General features: G+C 30.8%; 1 protein-coding gene across 2 annotated transcripts in view; it reads left to right on the top strand.

Moving 5' to 3' along the window:
• The window catches only part of LOC130899053 (suppressor of lurcher protein 1), a 253,451-nt gene that overhangs the window by 190,122 nt on the left and 43,776 nt on the right, over positions 1-19,553 (top strand). The window contains exons 5-7 of one of the 2 annotated variants that reach the window (XM_057808763.1): positions 2,229-2,443; positions 5,506-5,662; positions 15,139-15,198. In XM_057808763.1, coding sequence (XP_057664746.1) covers positions 2,229-2,443; positions 5,506-5,662; positions 15,139-15,198 — 432 coding nt within the window. The remainder of the gene's footprint in view (positions 1-2,228; positions 2,444-5,505; positions 5,663-15,138; positions 15,199-19,553) is intronic. The other variant, XM_057808774.1, reaches the window with a different exon arrangement.

Raw genomic sequence — 19,553 nt, 5'->3', positions numbered from 1 at the left:
AATCTGTAGATAAAGGAGCCTATACTTGACTATATAAGCTTGGATGTTATCAATATTTCACAACAGTATATCTCGCCTCTAGGTTGTTTGCGAAGGACAATCCAAATACAGTTTTTAATATTGAAAGTGGGTACTTTGAATAGTGTGCCTGGCTATGTGTTTGAGAAGAGGCTCCTGAAACCTTCCAAAAAGTCAAAAACAACATTTCAACAAGAAGTAATTTGTTCCTGTAACTGTATTCAGTACCATTTTATAGGAGCAACTTCATTTGAAAGGATTGTTAAATAGAGCAGAGATTTCTAATTCTTATTACATATCACAAAATAGGAATTCTCATAAAAAACTACGACTTCCTTCAATTCGGCTTTGTTACAGTGGGTGCAGTCTGCTGGGCACGGTCGGATTTTGGATGGCTAACACCGCCTCAATGCTGGATATCAAAATTATACTCTTGGCAATGTTCTCTGGATACACTGCCACCCCTCAATTGCTCATTATATGACCTAGATAGTTGATACGGTTTTGGAATAACTGGCACTTCCTTGGATTTAGCATGAGCCGGGCATCTTGCAGTCGCTTGAATACGTCTTCTGAATTCTTGAAATTTCCTTCCAAATACCACGATGTCCTCCAAATAAACCAGGCATGTTTTTCAAGATAACCCTCTCAAGACGTTTTCCACAAGTCTTTCAAATAACAGGACGTTCTGCCTTAGTCCAGAATCGGTAGTAAAAGCAGTCTCCTTCTTATCTTCTGAGTAGGTACAAAACAGCTTGCTGTCGGCTAAAGTGTCCAGTGTATCGTCAATTCGGGGTAGAGCATAGCTGTCTTTTTAACTGGCGCATAATCTCATCTTTTATCTTGAATAGCCCCACTGGAGACACCCATGGACTAGTAGATGATTCAATACTTCCTCCTCTTCCATCTCGAATATTTTTTTCAGCTTCCTCTATCTTTCCTTTCGCGTGTACAGCCTTTTCTTCCGCTGTTCGATGTCGTCAGTTTCTTCAATAGGTATCGTCTGGAGTACATCTAAAGTGTCTCCTCGAAGTGCAAGGGTTAAGTACACTGCCTTTTCTTCATCAGACCATTTATTCACTCTAGCGGCTGCCTCAAATTGTTTAACGTAGTTCGTCCAAGACGTCTTATTGTTAAACGTTGGGGCCTTTACTCGAAAAAAACTGCCATTGTTTTCGGTTTGAGTAGTGCTTGTGGATTACAGAATTTCATTTGTTCGATCTTCTTTTCTTCTATTAAAATATGTTCTGTTCTCGAATTTGAAATTTTTCTTTCTAACTTCTTGATTCTAAAATCTATCGTTTTAATTTTATTTTCATTTCCGATTATATCTTCTCATTCATCGTTTTCATCTTTTTATCGATATCCGATTACATCTTCTCATTCATCTTTGTCATCTTATTCTCGATATCTGATTTAAGGGAGGAAATTTTATTTTCAATATTTTCGGCTTTGTCAGTTTTCAATGACAAAATATCCACAGAAATATCGTTCCTCTGATTCGACATACCACACTTCAAGGTCAAGATGCTCTCGTCTATATTAGCCGAAATATCGTTCTTCATAGTCAAAATCTTGGCATCCATATTAATCGAAATATCGTTTCCCAATGTCCATCTTAGGAGAAAGTGACGAGATCACGGTGGAAGATTCATCTTGGAAAAGATAAGTGTCTGGATCAAATCCGTCACTTACCAGTGCCTATTTGAGTATTTCTACTAATTAGTGCTCTGGATAACGAACAATGCGAGAGGTTCCATCAGGTTATTTCGTTAGTGGAGAAGCGGTATCAAGGAGAATGGAGTACAGGATTGATAGCAGATAATTGTTATCAACTTATTAAGAAATAATATCTCTAATTGTAGCTAAATTCGTACTTCTTACGAAAATATGTTTTAATGTCACAAGGAAATCTGACTTGACAATTTATTTTTCATTCATATATTATTGTTTGGTCGTCCTGGTTTATTCAAAATTTGAGTTTTAATGTGACAAAAAATTCATTAATCCATGCTATTGCAATTGATTAACTATATAAGCCAAAGAATATCATTACGTAATCTCAATTTCTTTATTCAAAATAATCCTTTGTTCTACAACTATATGTTTGCTTCCAATTTTAAAAAGTGGATTTTAAATACTAAATCAATTCGTAGCACTAGATAAGCTCTATTTTAAATTAATTGCTTAAATCAACACAAATTTTTTAGTTGCATTCTTGGTGACTACTTGAAAGTATTCATGCACTTGGAAGAAGTTAGCGTGAATGAGTACACGCCATGGGAAATTCTAATGTGTGGAGGATTTGCAGATATACCGAATACACTATATTCTTCGGGATCTGTGTTAGTTCTGGAGTTCCATTCCAGCTCATATACATCGAATTCTACGGGATTTTTGGGAACGTTTAAATTTTTGGATAAACGTGAGTATATACTTTTGTACGCTACAGTTGTTTGATTTTATCTTGATTAAATATAAAAATGAAATTCATGGTTATCTAACGATCTATATTGGATCGTGGAGACTCCCTCAGTGTCCGAATGAAGTTTATGTTTATGTATGGAATAATATCCAGTCACATTTCTGCAACAGTAGCAGTGAATTATGAACAAATTTATGAATGAGTAGAATAATTTCATAGATATATCACAAAAAGTGTATATAAAGTTTAATATTGTCTATGAAAACATTTTATTACATTGACTATCACTATCAAGAAGTGATTAACTCTTAGATTACCAAATAGGGTTTGGGAACTTTTCTAACTTTTTGCTTAATACTGGATTTTATCTAGATACTTTTATATATCTTTTCAGATATTTTATCCTACTTCAAAAATACTTAAGTACAAAAATTATGTTATAAATAAATTCTATTGCTTTCAATAAGCTATGAAAACTGATAATGTTTGTAAATTAATATTTAGGTTCTGACTTCAAAGTCTACGTTAATACAAAATTTAGTAATGTGAAAAAGAAATATTTGGACAACTTCATACAGCTACTTCTTACTAACTTACGACTTTTGTTAAGTACAAAATCCACATTTAAAACTGTTTAATATTTTTTAATAAGAATTAGTACATGCTTTTCGATGCATTGAAATTAAATCCATTAGTTCAATATATCATTCTTGAACTTCTTTCGCCTGCTACCACATTCACAAAAACGATTTTCATAGAGAAGCGGCTTCTTTTTCATTAACATCCACCGTTTTAAAAAGGATATCCATATTTTCAGTCTATTGTTTGCTTAGTGGTTTCATATAAAAAATGCTTTAGGTATAAGGTAGCCATGTATACATTTTTGTTACAAAATATTAAATAGATTTTAATTATTTACTTTTCAAGGAATATAATTTTTTTATTTGTACCTTTGTATTGAGGTAAGTTATATTCCATCGAGTTATTTTTGACCTCAGAATATGTTTTTCAATGACTGATATAAAATTAAGACTATAATTACCCTTATTTCGCGAAAATTCACAAAAATTTGCAAATGTCTTTGGTTATTACTAGGATATTATGTGACGTTACCTGATATCTGAATAATTTCAAAATACGTATCATAGGTTTCATATTAGTAGCCTATAACTTTGAACGTTTGTGTAGTGAATATTTATTAATTTTAGAGCTATATGAGAATCAAAATTTTGTTGCCATTTTCAGCAGAGTGTCGAACTACGATTTGAAAAAGTTTATCAGATCGAACTTCTCATTTGAGGAAGTATGATATACAATTTTTAAAATATTTTCCACATTTCGCTATGTTCTAGTAAACAATCGATTCTGATATTATAACAGTGACTGTGTTTCTTTGGAAATATGCAATTTTATTTAATTATGTAAGGTATTAAAATATATGGCCAATTTTCTGTATATGAATTACTAGGAAGTCAATAATTATTTATTTTGTACAGGATGTTGATGAATATAGGTACTAAAGTTTTAAAACCTATTGTAACAGAAATCATCGAAAAACATCTGCATACAGGGAACGCTAAAAAGTGAAATTATTATTTTCGGAGGTATGTGGTTACATATCCAATACTTTGTTGAGGGATTACACATTCTGGCTATAAGGGTGAATAAATTCCAAATACACTTTTTCTCTGAGAACAGCATAACAGATTATAATTCGGTTATCATGAGAAGCAGAGTTATATGAAGTTGTGTTCCCAAAATTCAAACCAAAAGCATAATTAAAATAGAAATCCCAAAGTATATCGAAAAACCATCTATGTAATTTTCTTGTCTGCATGAAATCTATTATGAAATGATAATCTTGAGCGTTTTTGGTTTTTTCCATCAAAATCTGAAGCCTTACTAACAAAGAAAATTACACAAATACTGTTATTGATATTGTCGATTATTTGGTGAATGCGTTCTACTAATTGGCGGCGAAGCGAAATTTCTTCTTCTTCTTCTATCTTTTCTATAGGCAATTCTGCCTATTTCTTTCTTTTGTTGTGCGTTAAAGTTATATTATCCCTCCATCTTTTCCGGAGTTGACCGACACTTCTCCCGGCCGGCGATTTGTCTCTTGCGATCTTTACTACCCTATCATCTGTCATTCTACTTATATGGTTGTTCCATTCTTTTTTCCTGTTCAATAACCATTCGTTAATCTTCTCCACATTACATGTTGTTCTAATGTAGTCGCTACCTACTCGATCTCTCAGTGTGTTCGTCGTGATTCTCCTCAGTATTCTCATCTCAACTGTTTCCAGCATTCTTTGTGTTTTGGACGTGTCCGGCCGCGTTTCTGCTGTGTATGTCTTAGTTTTCCTTCTTATATGTTTGTTTCTCCATATTATATTATTGAGGCATCCTGCTGCTCTATTGGCTTTCTGTATTTGTTTTTTTTTTACTTCCGATTCTGCATCTCCATAGCTTGATGGTGTGATGACTAAGTAGTTAGTTTCCATAATCTGTTCAATGCTGGTACATCTAATTGGTTCTTTGCTAATGACCAGTGCTTTAGTTTTTTGAGATGAAATTACCATGTTCAGCTTCTTTGCTAATATGTTAAACTTGTGGACCAATCTTTGTAGGTCGTCTTCATTTTCTGCTATGAGGATAGCATCATATGCATAGCAGAGAATTTTTATTTCTCTATTTCCCATCTTATAACCTTTACTCCTTTTCACTGCCTTTATTATTTCATCCAATATGAGATTAAAAAGTGGGGGACTTAAGGAATCTCCCTGTCTTATACCCGTGCCTATGTTTATTTCCTCTGTAAGTTATCCGTCTATTCTGGCCTGTATTTTGTTGTCCTTATATTTGTCTTCGATTGTTTTGATGATGTCTAATGGTATTTGTCTATTGTATAAAAGGTGAACCACGTCTTTTAACTCTGTCAAAAGCTTTTGTCAAGTCAATTAAGCAAATGAACGCCGGTCGATTATATTCTAGAGCTTTCTCTGTAATCTGTCGAAGCGAAATGTGTGTAGCAAAATTGTAAGTATAAATTCCATTTGCAGGATTATTTAGAACAGATGGCTGGAAATTACCGAGTACCGCCTGTGACTACGAGTTTTACACTTCGGATCACCCACAACTTTATGGAAAATTCTACTCTCCCAGATTTCCATCTAGTTATCCCAAGAATATTAGATGTACTTACAAATTTCAAGGAAGGTATGTTATTCCATCAGCTTTATTTAGAAAAATGGAATCTAGAATTTTTTATACTTATTGCACTTATTGTATGTGATTGCTCAAATTATAACTTTATTATTTTTATATATAATAATAATTATAATTCTATAATTATATTTTTAAAGCAAAACATTTCTATATTCTAATTTACGGTAGATATTATTTCCAATCGAATAGAATTATCTATTCTAAAGACAACTGTCTTGTCCAATCTTCAATGCGTGAGTTTTATATCGAAGATAGCCTAAATTAGTGACATTCCACTAAGAATTCCGTATCGAACCAATGTAGTGTATAGTCCTGTTTGCCGATAGGATAAATGAGATAAGTAGTTGAAACCAATTAATAAAAATTTCGAAGTGTACTAAAACTAACAGTAGGAATTCCATTTTTCTGTTTTATTAAATATCAATAAATAGATGATTGGGAAATCAACTAAAACTAAAAATGGATGACAATACGCCACAAAATGAGTACACTCCCAGTACAAAATAAAACTTAACAACCAAAAACATACTCTTCAGTAGCAAACCAATTAACTAAAACAAGCTACTTTCTATTTAGGAATCAAGCTATCCTATTTAATGTCATCAAAAACAGTAGGCTGAAAAATTACCTTGACTCTAAGCCAAACAATACAACTAAAAAATATTATTTTTTGCTCAAAGCTATTCAGTAACAAATTATGTATATATTTGGCAAATAAAATTGAATTCATCCATCTAAGATTCCGGTAAAATCAAAATTGACCAGCAACTACTACACGTCGACTAGTCACTTTAAGTCAAAGATTAATCTTATCCAATGTTCGCCCATCTACCTCCCCTCCTCAGTTTTTGAATCTGAACTAAAAAAAACTAATTAATACCCTGTTACCCTTTCAGCATATTGTTAGTTTTAGAAGACAAATATTTATATCTCGCTTTAACAACCAATCTCTTTCTGATTCATTCTTAATCACAAACGAAAAAAACTCTTATAGAATATTTTTCCCATTAATAATCAAAAATGCTTACAGTACAAACTATCAACTCATACTACAAAAAATTTCCAAAATATTAATTACTTCAACGCACTCCAACCCAAAAACCTTAATGTCACCAGAAAATTCAACTCAAGGAAGTACCAAACAATATTTCGCATAATTAACAGGATTAATCAAATACTCAAATAGTTTCCCGAACCACAAACCTTGAATTATCAAGTAGCTAATTACATCGAAAAAAGGGGATACTGTCTGTCGAAAAAAGCCAAAATGAAACAACCAAACCACAGAATAGAATAACTGCAGCAGAACTTTCTCCGTAACCTATCATATCTAAGCACATTATATTATAGATTATTTATCAAGAAAACCTCATAAAAGAGGTCTAAGAACATTTTATCACTACTTATTTACAGTCGTTTTTCATTGTATTAATATGCTCGTACCATCATAATCTTTTTACTTTAATTGTATTTACTCTATCTTCATTTTCTAATATATTCTTAATTTCATAGTTCATAAGTCCTCTATACTCATTGTTCCCAACTTTCACTTCCTAAATCAATCGATTATTAAAAATGTAAAATGTAAAATATGTTAGTATTTTATATTTGAAATATCTTTGAGCAAATGATAAAAAATTTATTATTGCTTCTCACTCACCTATTGATTATTCTAACTTGGAACCCGTTACCAACATAGTTTTGACAAGTTAACTGTAATTAATCGCAATATTAGGATCAGAACCAAAAAGCAAAGCACAATTTTCGTAATGAGAATCAAGAAAGTTTACGTGCACTACAGGAATTTAATCAGTCGTCAAACTGTTAAAAAACACTTCATACTGATTACTACGGTTGAAACTAGCTTGTGTACCCTCCTACTAAAACTGACATGTTTTGAATAATTTCGGATAACCAAACTATTATTAATCCAGGCGACCACAATCTGTAGGTAATGAAGGGAATATCACAGTGGTGTTAATTTTGGGAATGTTTGAATGATAAGGGAACACAAAAAGTTGACATGGAATACAACTGGAGGCAACCGTAATAGTCCGTTATTCTAGGTTTTTAATCATAGTCATAATTTTATGCTTACTATTGGATAATAACCTATTTAGTGAATATTTAATGGCGGATATTAGATCTTTAAATATGTATATGGCAGTATAATTTACATAAGAATCGTGGTTACTTAATTGATTTCAAAATAAATCAAATCTATTTTTTATCCGTCATGGCAATCATATATAAAAAAAAGATCACTATTTTGATACAATTATTCTTTTTATCAATTTTTGTTCTATTAAAGGAGTACACTATCATGAGTAATGTTCAGCATTGGAAACACTGGAGTGAAATTTTTGATTGCCTGTTTGATCAGTAACTTATTTCTACGGACTCATATCAATCATATGTATTTCAATCAAACGCGTATAGATATAAATCCTTGATTACATATTTACAGAAATCATGTTCATTAAAAGTGATAACTAACACTAGTGGCATCCTTATTCAATTATTTTATTCGCAGCACTGGAGACCCTAAATCACAAATTGTTTAGCAAGCTAACTCTTCAAACTCTCTAATTGTGTAGTCGTCGTGTCGCGTTACTGACTTCTAGCAGCAAAAATTTTTCTCGACACTGACGAATCCATTGAACGATCATATACTAAATTCTAAGCAACAACCTAGATTCAAGATTTTGGTGTGAGATATAGGTGAGGGATAACACAAAAAATATTTACTTACTCAATATTATTATATCAAAAAATAGTCACTATAATACTCTACAACAACAAAAAATTCGAACAAAATTGCCAATATTTTATATCGATTAGTTTTATTATAAATTGAAAGTCATAATGACGTTAAATATTCGATTCGACAACCCGCCAGACTGATGTTTGACGAGAGTGAGAAAAGGCCTGACCCAAGAGACAACAAAATGTGACAAGCTAAGAAAACCTAACCCTTATCTAACATATTTTTATTTAACAGATGTGGGCTATATAATATTCAAATATTATAACTGCTGTAAGTATTAGTTGTTAGTCCGTTACACTACTTGATATAGTTAGTAAGTTTTATGCAATCAATGAGAACTGATTTATTTATTCTGCTGCCTCCAAGCCTCCAAGGTCAGGCCTTGTCTCACCTTTGTCAAATCTTGTAGGCTGTACGCTAAATTCCAGTCTCCGCTGTAGACAATCTATGAACCACCACTATAACAGCCCTGTAAAATAGTGAGCTTTTATTGGAATTAATATGATTCAATTCTGGGGCACAAAATTTCAGTTTCTATCTCTCTTAAGCTTAATTGACATTATTTACTCTCTATAACGAATAAAGAAAAGATTATCAATAAATTGAGTTGTAAAATGCAACTCATTCTGTATAATCTCTAGAATAAATATACAATAATTTCGTTATTCCAGTCCTATTATATCATAAAAAATAAAATAAATCGTCATGCGCTATGCACATACGTAATCATTTCAAATAACTTTCCACTAAGTCTCTCAATCTTCAATACTTATCTGTTGATACCCGTCATGAACTTACAATATCTTTAAAAACGAGATTACTTCGAGTTTCTTACATTTCTAAGCTTTAAAAAATGTTGAACAGAATACGGAAAAGATAAGTAGAGTGAATTGTCATATACTTAGTCTTTAAAACTGGTAAATCATTTTCATATGAGAATTGGAATGTATTACTCTAATTACTTTCTGTACAATAGAAGGATAATAAACCACGAAATTATAAGGTAATTAGTATATAATTATTAAAGATTACGAATATATCTGATGAATATACTTCTTAAAATGAAAAAAATAAATATATTGTTCGGCCAATATTTTGTGTAATTTCCTATGGCTAATGGTTTACTGGCAAGATATTTTAGACTTTAGATTTAAAACGATAGTAACTCACTTGAATTTTTTAAGCGATTATCAATCTTAAACAGTTATAAGAATAGAACACTTACTTAACGGGAAAACTATATTGTTTCAAAAGCTTTTCCCGTGATCTTTAACCACTGACATTGTCTCTTTTCTATATATCCCTCCAAATTGGCACTCTACTACTAAACGTACTAGTTGGTGTAATGAAGTTTTTTATTCCATATTTTCAGATAACAAAAATGTCAAAATAAAGCGAAAAACTGTGATATCATATCTGGTGAATATAACTCAATAATTTCTCACAATACTCTACTACCAATAAGAATAAAATTATAAATTCATCATAAATTGAAAAAAAAGGAAAGATCCAAAAATTACCTTTTTCTTTGCCGTTCTGCACTATCTGAAAATATAAATTCTGAGCAATTTAAAATGGTAAGATTATTTTTATTGTAGGTTTGTTTAAGGACGATCCCAAGAGAAATTCTTACTGAACCTATTAAAAGCGTATCTTAATGTAAAAACGATACTAACTATGTAATTGAAAAAGGTTCAGATTTTACTGTGCTCATTCACATTTCGTACGAAATGAATGAATAAAAAGAAAAAAAATTATGTTAAAAATAAAAATTTGATTATTATTAATAACATTTTTTACCACTATCCAAATTAATATATTGATTCATGCTTGAAATTTACAAAATTTTTAATTTTTCTCCATTAATTCATTAATCATAATAACATGGCATTTTATTGTCAAAAAATCAGCTTTCTGTTGTCCACGAACGTAAATGTAATCAGCAGCATATATGAGCTTAGTTTCTAATATTTAATTTAGTCTAAAATATTCAACTTCTCCTAAAGAGTATCGAATGCCATGTACATTCTTTTCCAAGTATGCCACTGTCTACTTCTCTTTATTACTTAATGTAGCAAAAGGCTGCGGAGGGCTAAACATAAAGTGGCATGATTAAAACCCAATTTCGATGGTTACTTATTTAGGAAACAATTGATCATCTACTACAAATCCTTGCTTATCTATGCTACTCTCATGATGACGTCTGATCACACACTGACGCGAAACATGTAAAATGTGTGTGTGGTTTAATTTAAATTTTTGATAATTTCTGTGAGAGGATGATGAATGATGATGCAATAACCTCTGGTGCTAATCCAGCGTTTGCTTCAATGTCGAGTTTGACGTCTGTTGAAGCCCTCATGTGTTCTTCCTGTTTCGAACAAACGATAACAAGAAGAGCATGTTTCTTGAATGCTGTATAATCTAACAGAATGCGTTTTTGTGATGAATTCACATAACTAGGCTGAAATTCGGGGTAGTTGGAATATGCTTCATTGTAGGCAGTTTTATTGAAATCCAACTGCGTTCGTTCGTTGGGCCAATATTCACCTTTAAGCGTAAGCCTGATTCTTGGAATATCAATATTATCAAATAGATTTGAATCGGTGGGAAAGTGCTGGAACTCTACAGCTGTAAAACATTTTGATTATAAATAAGCAATACTTGTCGTCATTTTTTTTTGTAGGACAGTTGATCTGATATTGTCCGTTATTGTAGGAAATTCGAACAGTTTTTCCAAAGTATTTAACAAGTTCTTTCGGCGGTTTCAGGTTACCCAATGAATCAAAGTACTCTACGTTGTTTTTAATCTTTCTGTATGGTACCCAATGCGTTCCGCTATTTTTAGAGGTATCTAAATTAACCACTGCGCATTCTTGTTTTCGAGGACCGTCTTTAGGTGAAGTGTCCCGCATAAAAATTCCTCGAAAGTATCGTATTTTAAGTAATTTTGCATAATTCCTGATATCAGTATCGTACACTGGTCGATTGAGTAGCTTCATTGGATGTTTTTATTTTTTCAAATATAATTCAAATCCACGTTTGGTAACATTTTCAGGTACAATCCTTTACCAACACTCTCCATTGCTTTATTATGCCGTACATCTTCCTCCAACTTTTTTTGAGCGTGTTTAGCGTCAATTACAGTCTTCGCTATCCCAGCAGCTCCACCTGACAGTGCTCCAAGTGCCGAAAATCCTGCAAACGGGGGTATGGGGGGTAAGAAACCTCCAGATTTTGCTACAGGTATTACTCGAGGAACATCAACTTTCTTGGATCCTCCAAATTCTTTAATAAGTGCTTTAGCTGCTCTTAAAGCAATCGATCCCATTCCGCGATTCTTTGAGTGACGACGACGACGACAACCCATTCCCAGTTTTCTTTTTCCTTCATTCCATTTTCCACACTTCCTCTACCAGTATCCGATCTGCTATGTGCCGTTTATCAAGTGATTTATTCGAAGAATAAGCTATATCGTGCTGTTTACATGCGGCATCCAAAGGATTAATTCCGGGGTCGCCACGTGCAAGCCTCTTTTCGAGTTTTGTCCCAGCTGTAATTCCAACGCTATGAATATTTGACGTTTCCGAAAATATATATGTATGTATATATATATATATATATATATATATATATATATATATATATATATATATATATATAACATTCAAAAATCTGGAAACGAAATCTAATACACGAAAAAAAGAATTTTTAGAAATGGTTTACATTCACAAGAACGAAAAAGTTATAAATGATAAAAAAGACCTAAATAATTTAAGTAAAATTAAGTAAATTCCAATAAAACTGGAAATAATTCAATTGACTACTGCTATATATTTGATATGTAAGGACTAGAAGAAAATTAATTTTTCTTATTAGAACAAAGTTCTATAGCTTTTATAAATTCATTTTGAGATATTTCTGTATATTCTTTAATTTTGTCCCCTTTTTTCATTATATATTTTCATCATCATATTTGTATATGAAGGAACCACATCTAATGAAATAAATACATATTCCTTAGGAATTTTTATATTTTCAATTTTTTCTTTGAAATCCCATATGTTTTTGATATAGTATTTGTTTTGATATAAAATTTTTTTCAAAATATTTTTCAAATAATTAGATAATGGGGTGAGAGGAGTTTGAATACTTGAAATAATCGGTTGAAGGGGAATGTCATCACACAATTCCTATATAGACTTCTAGATTTTGATTTTTAAATTTCATTTATAAAGGGAAAACAACTTTTTTCAAGTATTTTGAAATTGAATGAACTAATCTCAGATTTAATCAGAACATGAAAACGCAAAAACTCAACACAGACTTCCATAACAGTTTCCAGCTCAAACTTTTATATATAAAAACCTGCATTCATGTCTTAACGTAAAATACTGATAATAAATAAAGAATGTCGTATTTCTCGCGCCTTTGTCGCTAAAACCGATACTGTTCCCGATGATGGAATGTCTCGACACTGCTTTTAGATGCTCCAACCAGTAGTCTGCTAATTGAAAAGACCAAATTTTCTAAAATAATCATATTTTTAGTTGCTTTTTGGTACAAAGTTTAATAGATATCAGAGGGAAATAATTTATTTTCCTGACATAGAGTAAATAAATTTTGTTGGCTTTTTTACTCAAAAATTAAGAATAATGTAGCTTTTATTTTCTTGTAGATCTATTATTTCATAAGGGTCGAACAGTCGGAAAATATCTTTTTCACTCGCTCTTTCAAGTTATACTGATGATGGATAACTGTGAGAAAAGCTATAAATTATCCTTACGTGAAAAATCTATATAAGTTGGTTTATATAAATAATACTCATATTATGAAGTGTCATTTACAATTGGTGTTATTGTGTGGCTCATTTCATATTATGGATGCTTGGGTTATGAAAATCAATGAAAAATCGCATAGAAATAATGAATTCTGATATTTTCTGATGATTATATTGAATAGACTGTTAAATTATTAACAATTGGTACTAAATTACACTGTACAAAAGGCATATATTTAAAATGGTTTTGGGAGTACCTAGTATTCATCTTACGTGAGCACCATCAACCTTATCCTAATTTTACATACATTAATAGTCTAAGAATTTCCATCAATATGGAATACATATTCCTGTTAGTGCAGTATTTATAATATTTTATAGTATTTTGGAAATTTTGAATGTCATTGCGAAATTTTATATACAAATCTGATGGTGGCTATGAAATTATAGTTGCAAACTAGTGCTTTTTTTGGAAGTCCTATCGATTTTATTTTCATTACATTTTAAGCCACAACGAAAATGGACAGAAAACTTTTGAACTGATAATTAATTGAATGCTATTTTTTAATTAAATTTTCAATCCATGCCTAAATTAATTCAGATCTTTTCAACAAAATGGTAAATTGATAATTAGAAGAAGAATGATTGAACAGAAAAATTTCACAAAACTGAATATAACAATTGAAAATCAACATTCTAACAAAAGTTATCTCAATTAAGACCCTATCAGTTAAACCAAGAATTCATATTTTAATAGTCTGGTCAACCACTACAACTGAATTAAATTCAAATCAAATTCGATTAATATCATTTACCTGGAAATTTGAAAGAAAGACTTTATACTAATAGTCTTGGTACCCACTATTCACAAATATAAAGGTGGTTATTGTTTCACAGTCTAGAGGAAGTTGATGGAATAATTACAGGAAAATACTTTGGAACAATTTCTCTGTTTTCAAAGAGAAAATAATTTCAATTCCGATTATAAAGTGGGTTATTAAGGTACATATCTGATTTTATGGAATTTGACATGCATATTTCATTTAATCAATATTTCTGTCAACGTCAATTTGAATATTGAATTTTGAATCTTATGAATTTGAAAATGTTTTCAAAGAATTAATACAATTTAAAACCACCAAAAATCTTATTTTATTATTTCCCAGACGATGAATACATAAGTATTCGAAAACTCGGAAAATATATTAAAGTTAGTCCACTTTGGTGTTTCATTGCCACGTTTTAATTGAAACCTCGTCTAAAAACAGATAAAATCTTGACGTTCCGACCTATTGCGGTCTTTATGGAAATATAATTTGATATTGACATTTATATCAATCAATAGATCACCTACAACATGAATATCAAAATTAAAATTATTTTCAGCACACTTAATAATTGAATATAATAGCTTAGAATACAAAATTATTGATATTTCATTTATACGAGGTGTGTAAGAGATATTGAAAAATATATCCTACATTCACCTCTGTTGATTCGCGTTTTCACTATTCTAAAAATGGAATCTGCCACTCCCTTAAGGAGAAAACAACTTCTTTCTCGGATAATTCCGCGTGAATTATATCTCCGATGCCTGACAACACTAATACCTCACCATTGCAAATAGAGAGGTGTAATGCACTGACCGGTTTCGATGTTGTTGTGTCTCATCAAAATGATGAGTAGGTACAAAATTTTCAATTGGAAAACGTGCTCTGCCATTTCTCTGAAAATAATTCAACTAGTTTTGGTTAATACTGCGACGAATATTAAATTACATGAAATTCAAAGATATTAACGGTCAAAAGTAGTAACTAAATTTCAACATATTAAACCTACCTCATACACATCCGACTTGGGTCTTAAGAAAATATTTCAAATTATGAAATATACTGTTTAATTGATACATTCTTTTTCTAGGCACAAAGAACGAGTACGAATAATATTTGAGGAAGTTGCATTGCAGAAAGGAGATATCAGGTGAGATATGCCGGAACAAATCAAACTCATAAATATGATGATTTTTCAATAATAAATTCAATAACTTCTGAACGTTAGGGTAAGCTTCTTTGAAATATTCAAATTTCTACAATTACCGATGGTAAGAGTTTGAATCATAGCTGTTGACTTATCCATCCTATTTATCTTATGTTTTAGACAATTCATTAAAATCACTAGCATGTATTTAATATATACTGATAAACCAGAATTTATAATATTTCTGAATACATATTTCCTTCTCTCTCTCTCTTCTACTACATTCCATTATTCCAAAACATCTGGATAATGAATGTTTTTCTCTTTTCTTATTATACTTATTAGTGAATTGAGATTCACAAAAGAATCTAATTTTCGCAATATTATTAATGATTGAAACGCTCCCTTGTCAGTTGAAATTTTTCCATTAAATTCCATTTTCTGGTAAACACTGTGAAGCATAACAAACAGGCCTGTCTTTATTAACTTAACAGTAGGTTCTGAGATCTTGATACAGCTCTATACTTTTATGTACACTAACATTCAATCAGCTAACTCAAATTACTGCATTCTCTTGAGACTGTTAGCTTGATTACTTCTATGAAGGAGCTGGATGGCATCATAATTAACAAGATGTAACGATATAAGATTAATGACTCTTGGCAACCTTAGTGATTATCTATCTAACAGATATCTGAGGATTATGTAGTCTGATTAACATGTGTTGATGTATTTTACTGGTATACCTTGCACGCAAATAATAACTGTAAGACTAAATCTAACACACTCTTCTGTTTCCACTTTTTCTTTGTACGAAATTATGAAAAATACTTTTTTCCTCTTAACACCTTCAAAGTAAACGAGTATTGGCTAACGTGTAGTACTCCTATAGAACATCGATTTTAATTTATGTTCTTGGCCACCGTAAAAAAGCTGCATACTTATTATACGTCGCACAACTCCAGGTCAGAGTTGGGTCGAAGGTCATACCGACATATTTAATATCTAATTTAGAAAACAGAAGTAATTTTATCGATACTTTTCGTTATAATTGTTTTAAAATGTCTTCTTTAATAAATTTCAATCCAAGAGCGTTTCATCTGACCGGCCTTATGTCTCAATTATACTGATAGTGCTTAACTCTTGGTATAACCTCTTCATAATTAAGATGGAACGTGTTTTCTATATGATTTACCTGTCTACTATATCAGTATTATTCATAGTTATTGTTGTTCCGTATAAAAAGTAGTAATATATTATATCATATTGTCGATCATACATCGTACACCACAATTAATTGAAAACTACCTAAAACTAATTTCATAAACATTTTATAAAGGAAATACCGTTTCCGATAAGCTCGAGGATTAGTAAGCAATCAGGATTCGATTTTATTGTTGATAGAAGTGATATATCGATACTTATTCGACGAAATTAAACAGATAATTTTCTTTAGTTAATTTAGTTCAACTGCCCACTTTCAATAAACAACGTATTTTAACTTTGTATCGATTCATGATTCTTCAAAAATTAATTATCACGATAAACCTATAAAATTTTCGAATTAATGTACTTCAATCTTCTTATTATTAATGTATTAAACCAATGATCAATAGCCTGAGCTGAAGTGTTAACAATATCAGTTAATCAAACAAAATCGTTAAATTTACGATACGCGATAAAAACTTTATGGTGTTAGTTTCGGTTATAGACGTTTATAGTCATTCTTAAGAAACTCCATTATACAAGTATCTACTCAGATAATTAATTTTTGGAACAATCATAATTAACCTGTCATAAAGACTGTTATTAGATACTGTTAAAAAAAATATCGAAAAGAACGCAGTTTAATAATAGGAAACTCCATTTTTTTCAACGTCGAACGCGTTGTTCTCGTTGTTCAAAAAGATTTATTTCTCATAATAAGAAAGTGTGTGAACTTTATGAATACCGGACTCATATACATTTTGTAGTAAGTATTCGGAAAATGTTTTACTTTTAAATAATCCAACAATTTCTTTCCAACCTGTAACAATGTAGAAAATATTGAAATTAATATCTTAAATAACAATTTGTATAACAAAATGCTTAAACATATTATTAGTTCAAATTTCAAATTTTACTAACACTACATGACTATATCACATTTCCACTAGAGAAATCGTATAATGAGATATTAAAAAATTGAAATTGAACAACACAAATATAATCGTGAAAAATAAAGTCGATGCATAAAGGGTATCATTCTATTGTCCTTTTCAAAAGTCAAACGATATGTGCACGACATAGTATCATAGTATCATAAAACCAACAATGGGCCTATAATATGACGGTATTCATGGTTGTTCCGAAGGTCGTCTTTTTGGATCGGATGCAGTTTTATCGTTACATCATAACGTATTTCGAATTTTAATAAATCAAAAATGTGTTCTGCGGTTCATGGAAGGAGAAAACAATAACTTTCCTGGCTAATATCACGACATATATTGTACTACATCTGTTTCGAAAAACTTGTGACGTCCATCTATATTTTTGCTGGTCGCTCACGATTGCAAGCGTAATGTACTTTTACCGGTTTCGATTTTTTTCCTATCAGAGCATTGTAACGCCCTCTCGCCAGCTCTGTTATTTGTCAAGATCTTTGAAGATGATGTAATTCAATGTTTCGAAATATTTATAATCAAATGTAAATTTTCGGCTTGTTAATGCAGTTTTATTACTTTTATCGAATTGATGACTTCGTAATCTATACTCTTGATATGTCAGTCCTAGATGTGTATGTATATATCAAGTAGTATGTACACCACGGTTCAAGGATCTATTATTATTTGTTTTGTTATTCAATTGATCATCAATTAGTTATTCCTTCCTTTGAATATAGTATTTATAATTTTTTCAAGATCATTCAAACTAATAATCAAAAATCTTTTTGTTGAGATAAAATGATATGAACTGAAATTTAAAATATCTTGACAACCAAGTTCGTTTTTTGGAGTGAGGATTGCTCCTGTTTTGTATATCGTAATGTAATAACTAACAATGAAAAATTTTTTAGCTTCTAAAACAGATTTTGTTCTGATATTCTATTGATCTATGGATTGATATAATTATCGGAGTTGACATAGACCGAAATTAAGTCGAAACAAAAATATTTTCTGATATTTTTCTGACATAAAATTCAGATAATCATTCACGGGAATTAATGGAATATATATGACACATATTTGCATAAATAGAGTGTCTCGAGACTAATGGAAAAATGGAACTTATGAGCCAAAAGAATGTCAACACATTATTTGGCAATACAGGCCCTCGTTTTCAAATTATATGACTCTAAAAAGTAATGTCAAATTTGTTTTTTATTTTCAATGCTCTTGCTATTTATTCGATCTTTGCGAAATTTTCAATATATTACTAATGTATGCATAAAGAAAAGGTCAAGCTTACTCTTGATGGAACTCGATCTTCCCTACTTGTTCTTGGTGAGAGTCTTTTATGTAAATTAATATTTTACGTCCATACCTGTACTACCCTCACATCAATGTGCTCAAACATTTATTTGTATGACAGTGCACTGTTTGGAAAACTCAGTTAAACATTTCATTGTAGGTTTTAGAATACTTGAATATTAATTATTGTTAAATGCTGACAGTTAACGTAACAAAAAAACCCTCAATAACTAATCTTATTGTCAGTTGAAATACATACAAGTACTTTACAAACCATTTTTTGGTTCCTGAAAAAATGTCTCATTAAAAGTTTGTTAATATTTTTATCATTCACTATTGCTCAGTTATTGATTTTTTAAAGTAGGATAGATATTAGATATGGTATCAATAAATTACATTTAACTCATTAAGTAAGCTACCCTTCTAGAAATGGTACAAAAGGTTTCAATGATGGCTTATTTTATCGAATTCCAACATAAGTACCATTCGTAAGCTTAAGGTATGGGCAAGTAATTTCCGATAATTTTATACACAGCATACAATTTAAAAAAAATACTTTAATTGCGGCTATCTTCTTCCATCATCTTAAAAGTTCCTTTCCACTGTATTAGACTCTCTTTTGAGAACTTTGTTACATGCTGTTTTATAAAATAGGCCAATTCAATATTACACCAATATCAGTATTTTCAACTTAAATTCTATGTATATTGAGTTCATTGACGAAATTTCTTTTCAAAATGTAATTTACATTTTTTGAAAGCTACCATCGAGTTTTCTCATAAAAATATCGTCAGAAAAAATTCTATTTATTTTTGAACGTCCAATATTCGCTTCTGAAAATTGCTTAATATGATTTGTCCATAAATTTGGTTTTGAACTGATAATTACTTTACGCCAACGAAATACAAA

Source organism: Diorhabda carinulata, chromosome 1 (genome assembly GCF_026250575.1).
Source record: "Diorhabda carinulata isolate Delta chromosome 1, icDioCari1.1, whole genome shotgun sequence".
Lineage (NCBI taxonomy): Eukaryota > Metazoa > Arthropoda > Insecta > Coleoptera > Chrysomelidae > Diorhabda > Diorhabda carinulata.
The sequence above is the reverse complement of the archived record's forward strand: the minus strand, read 5'-3'. Positions and strand labels throughout refer to the sequence as shown.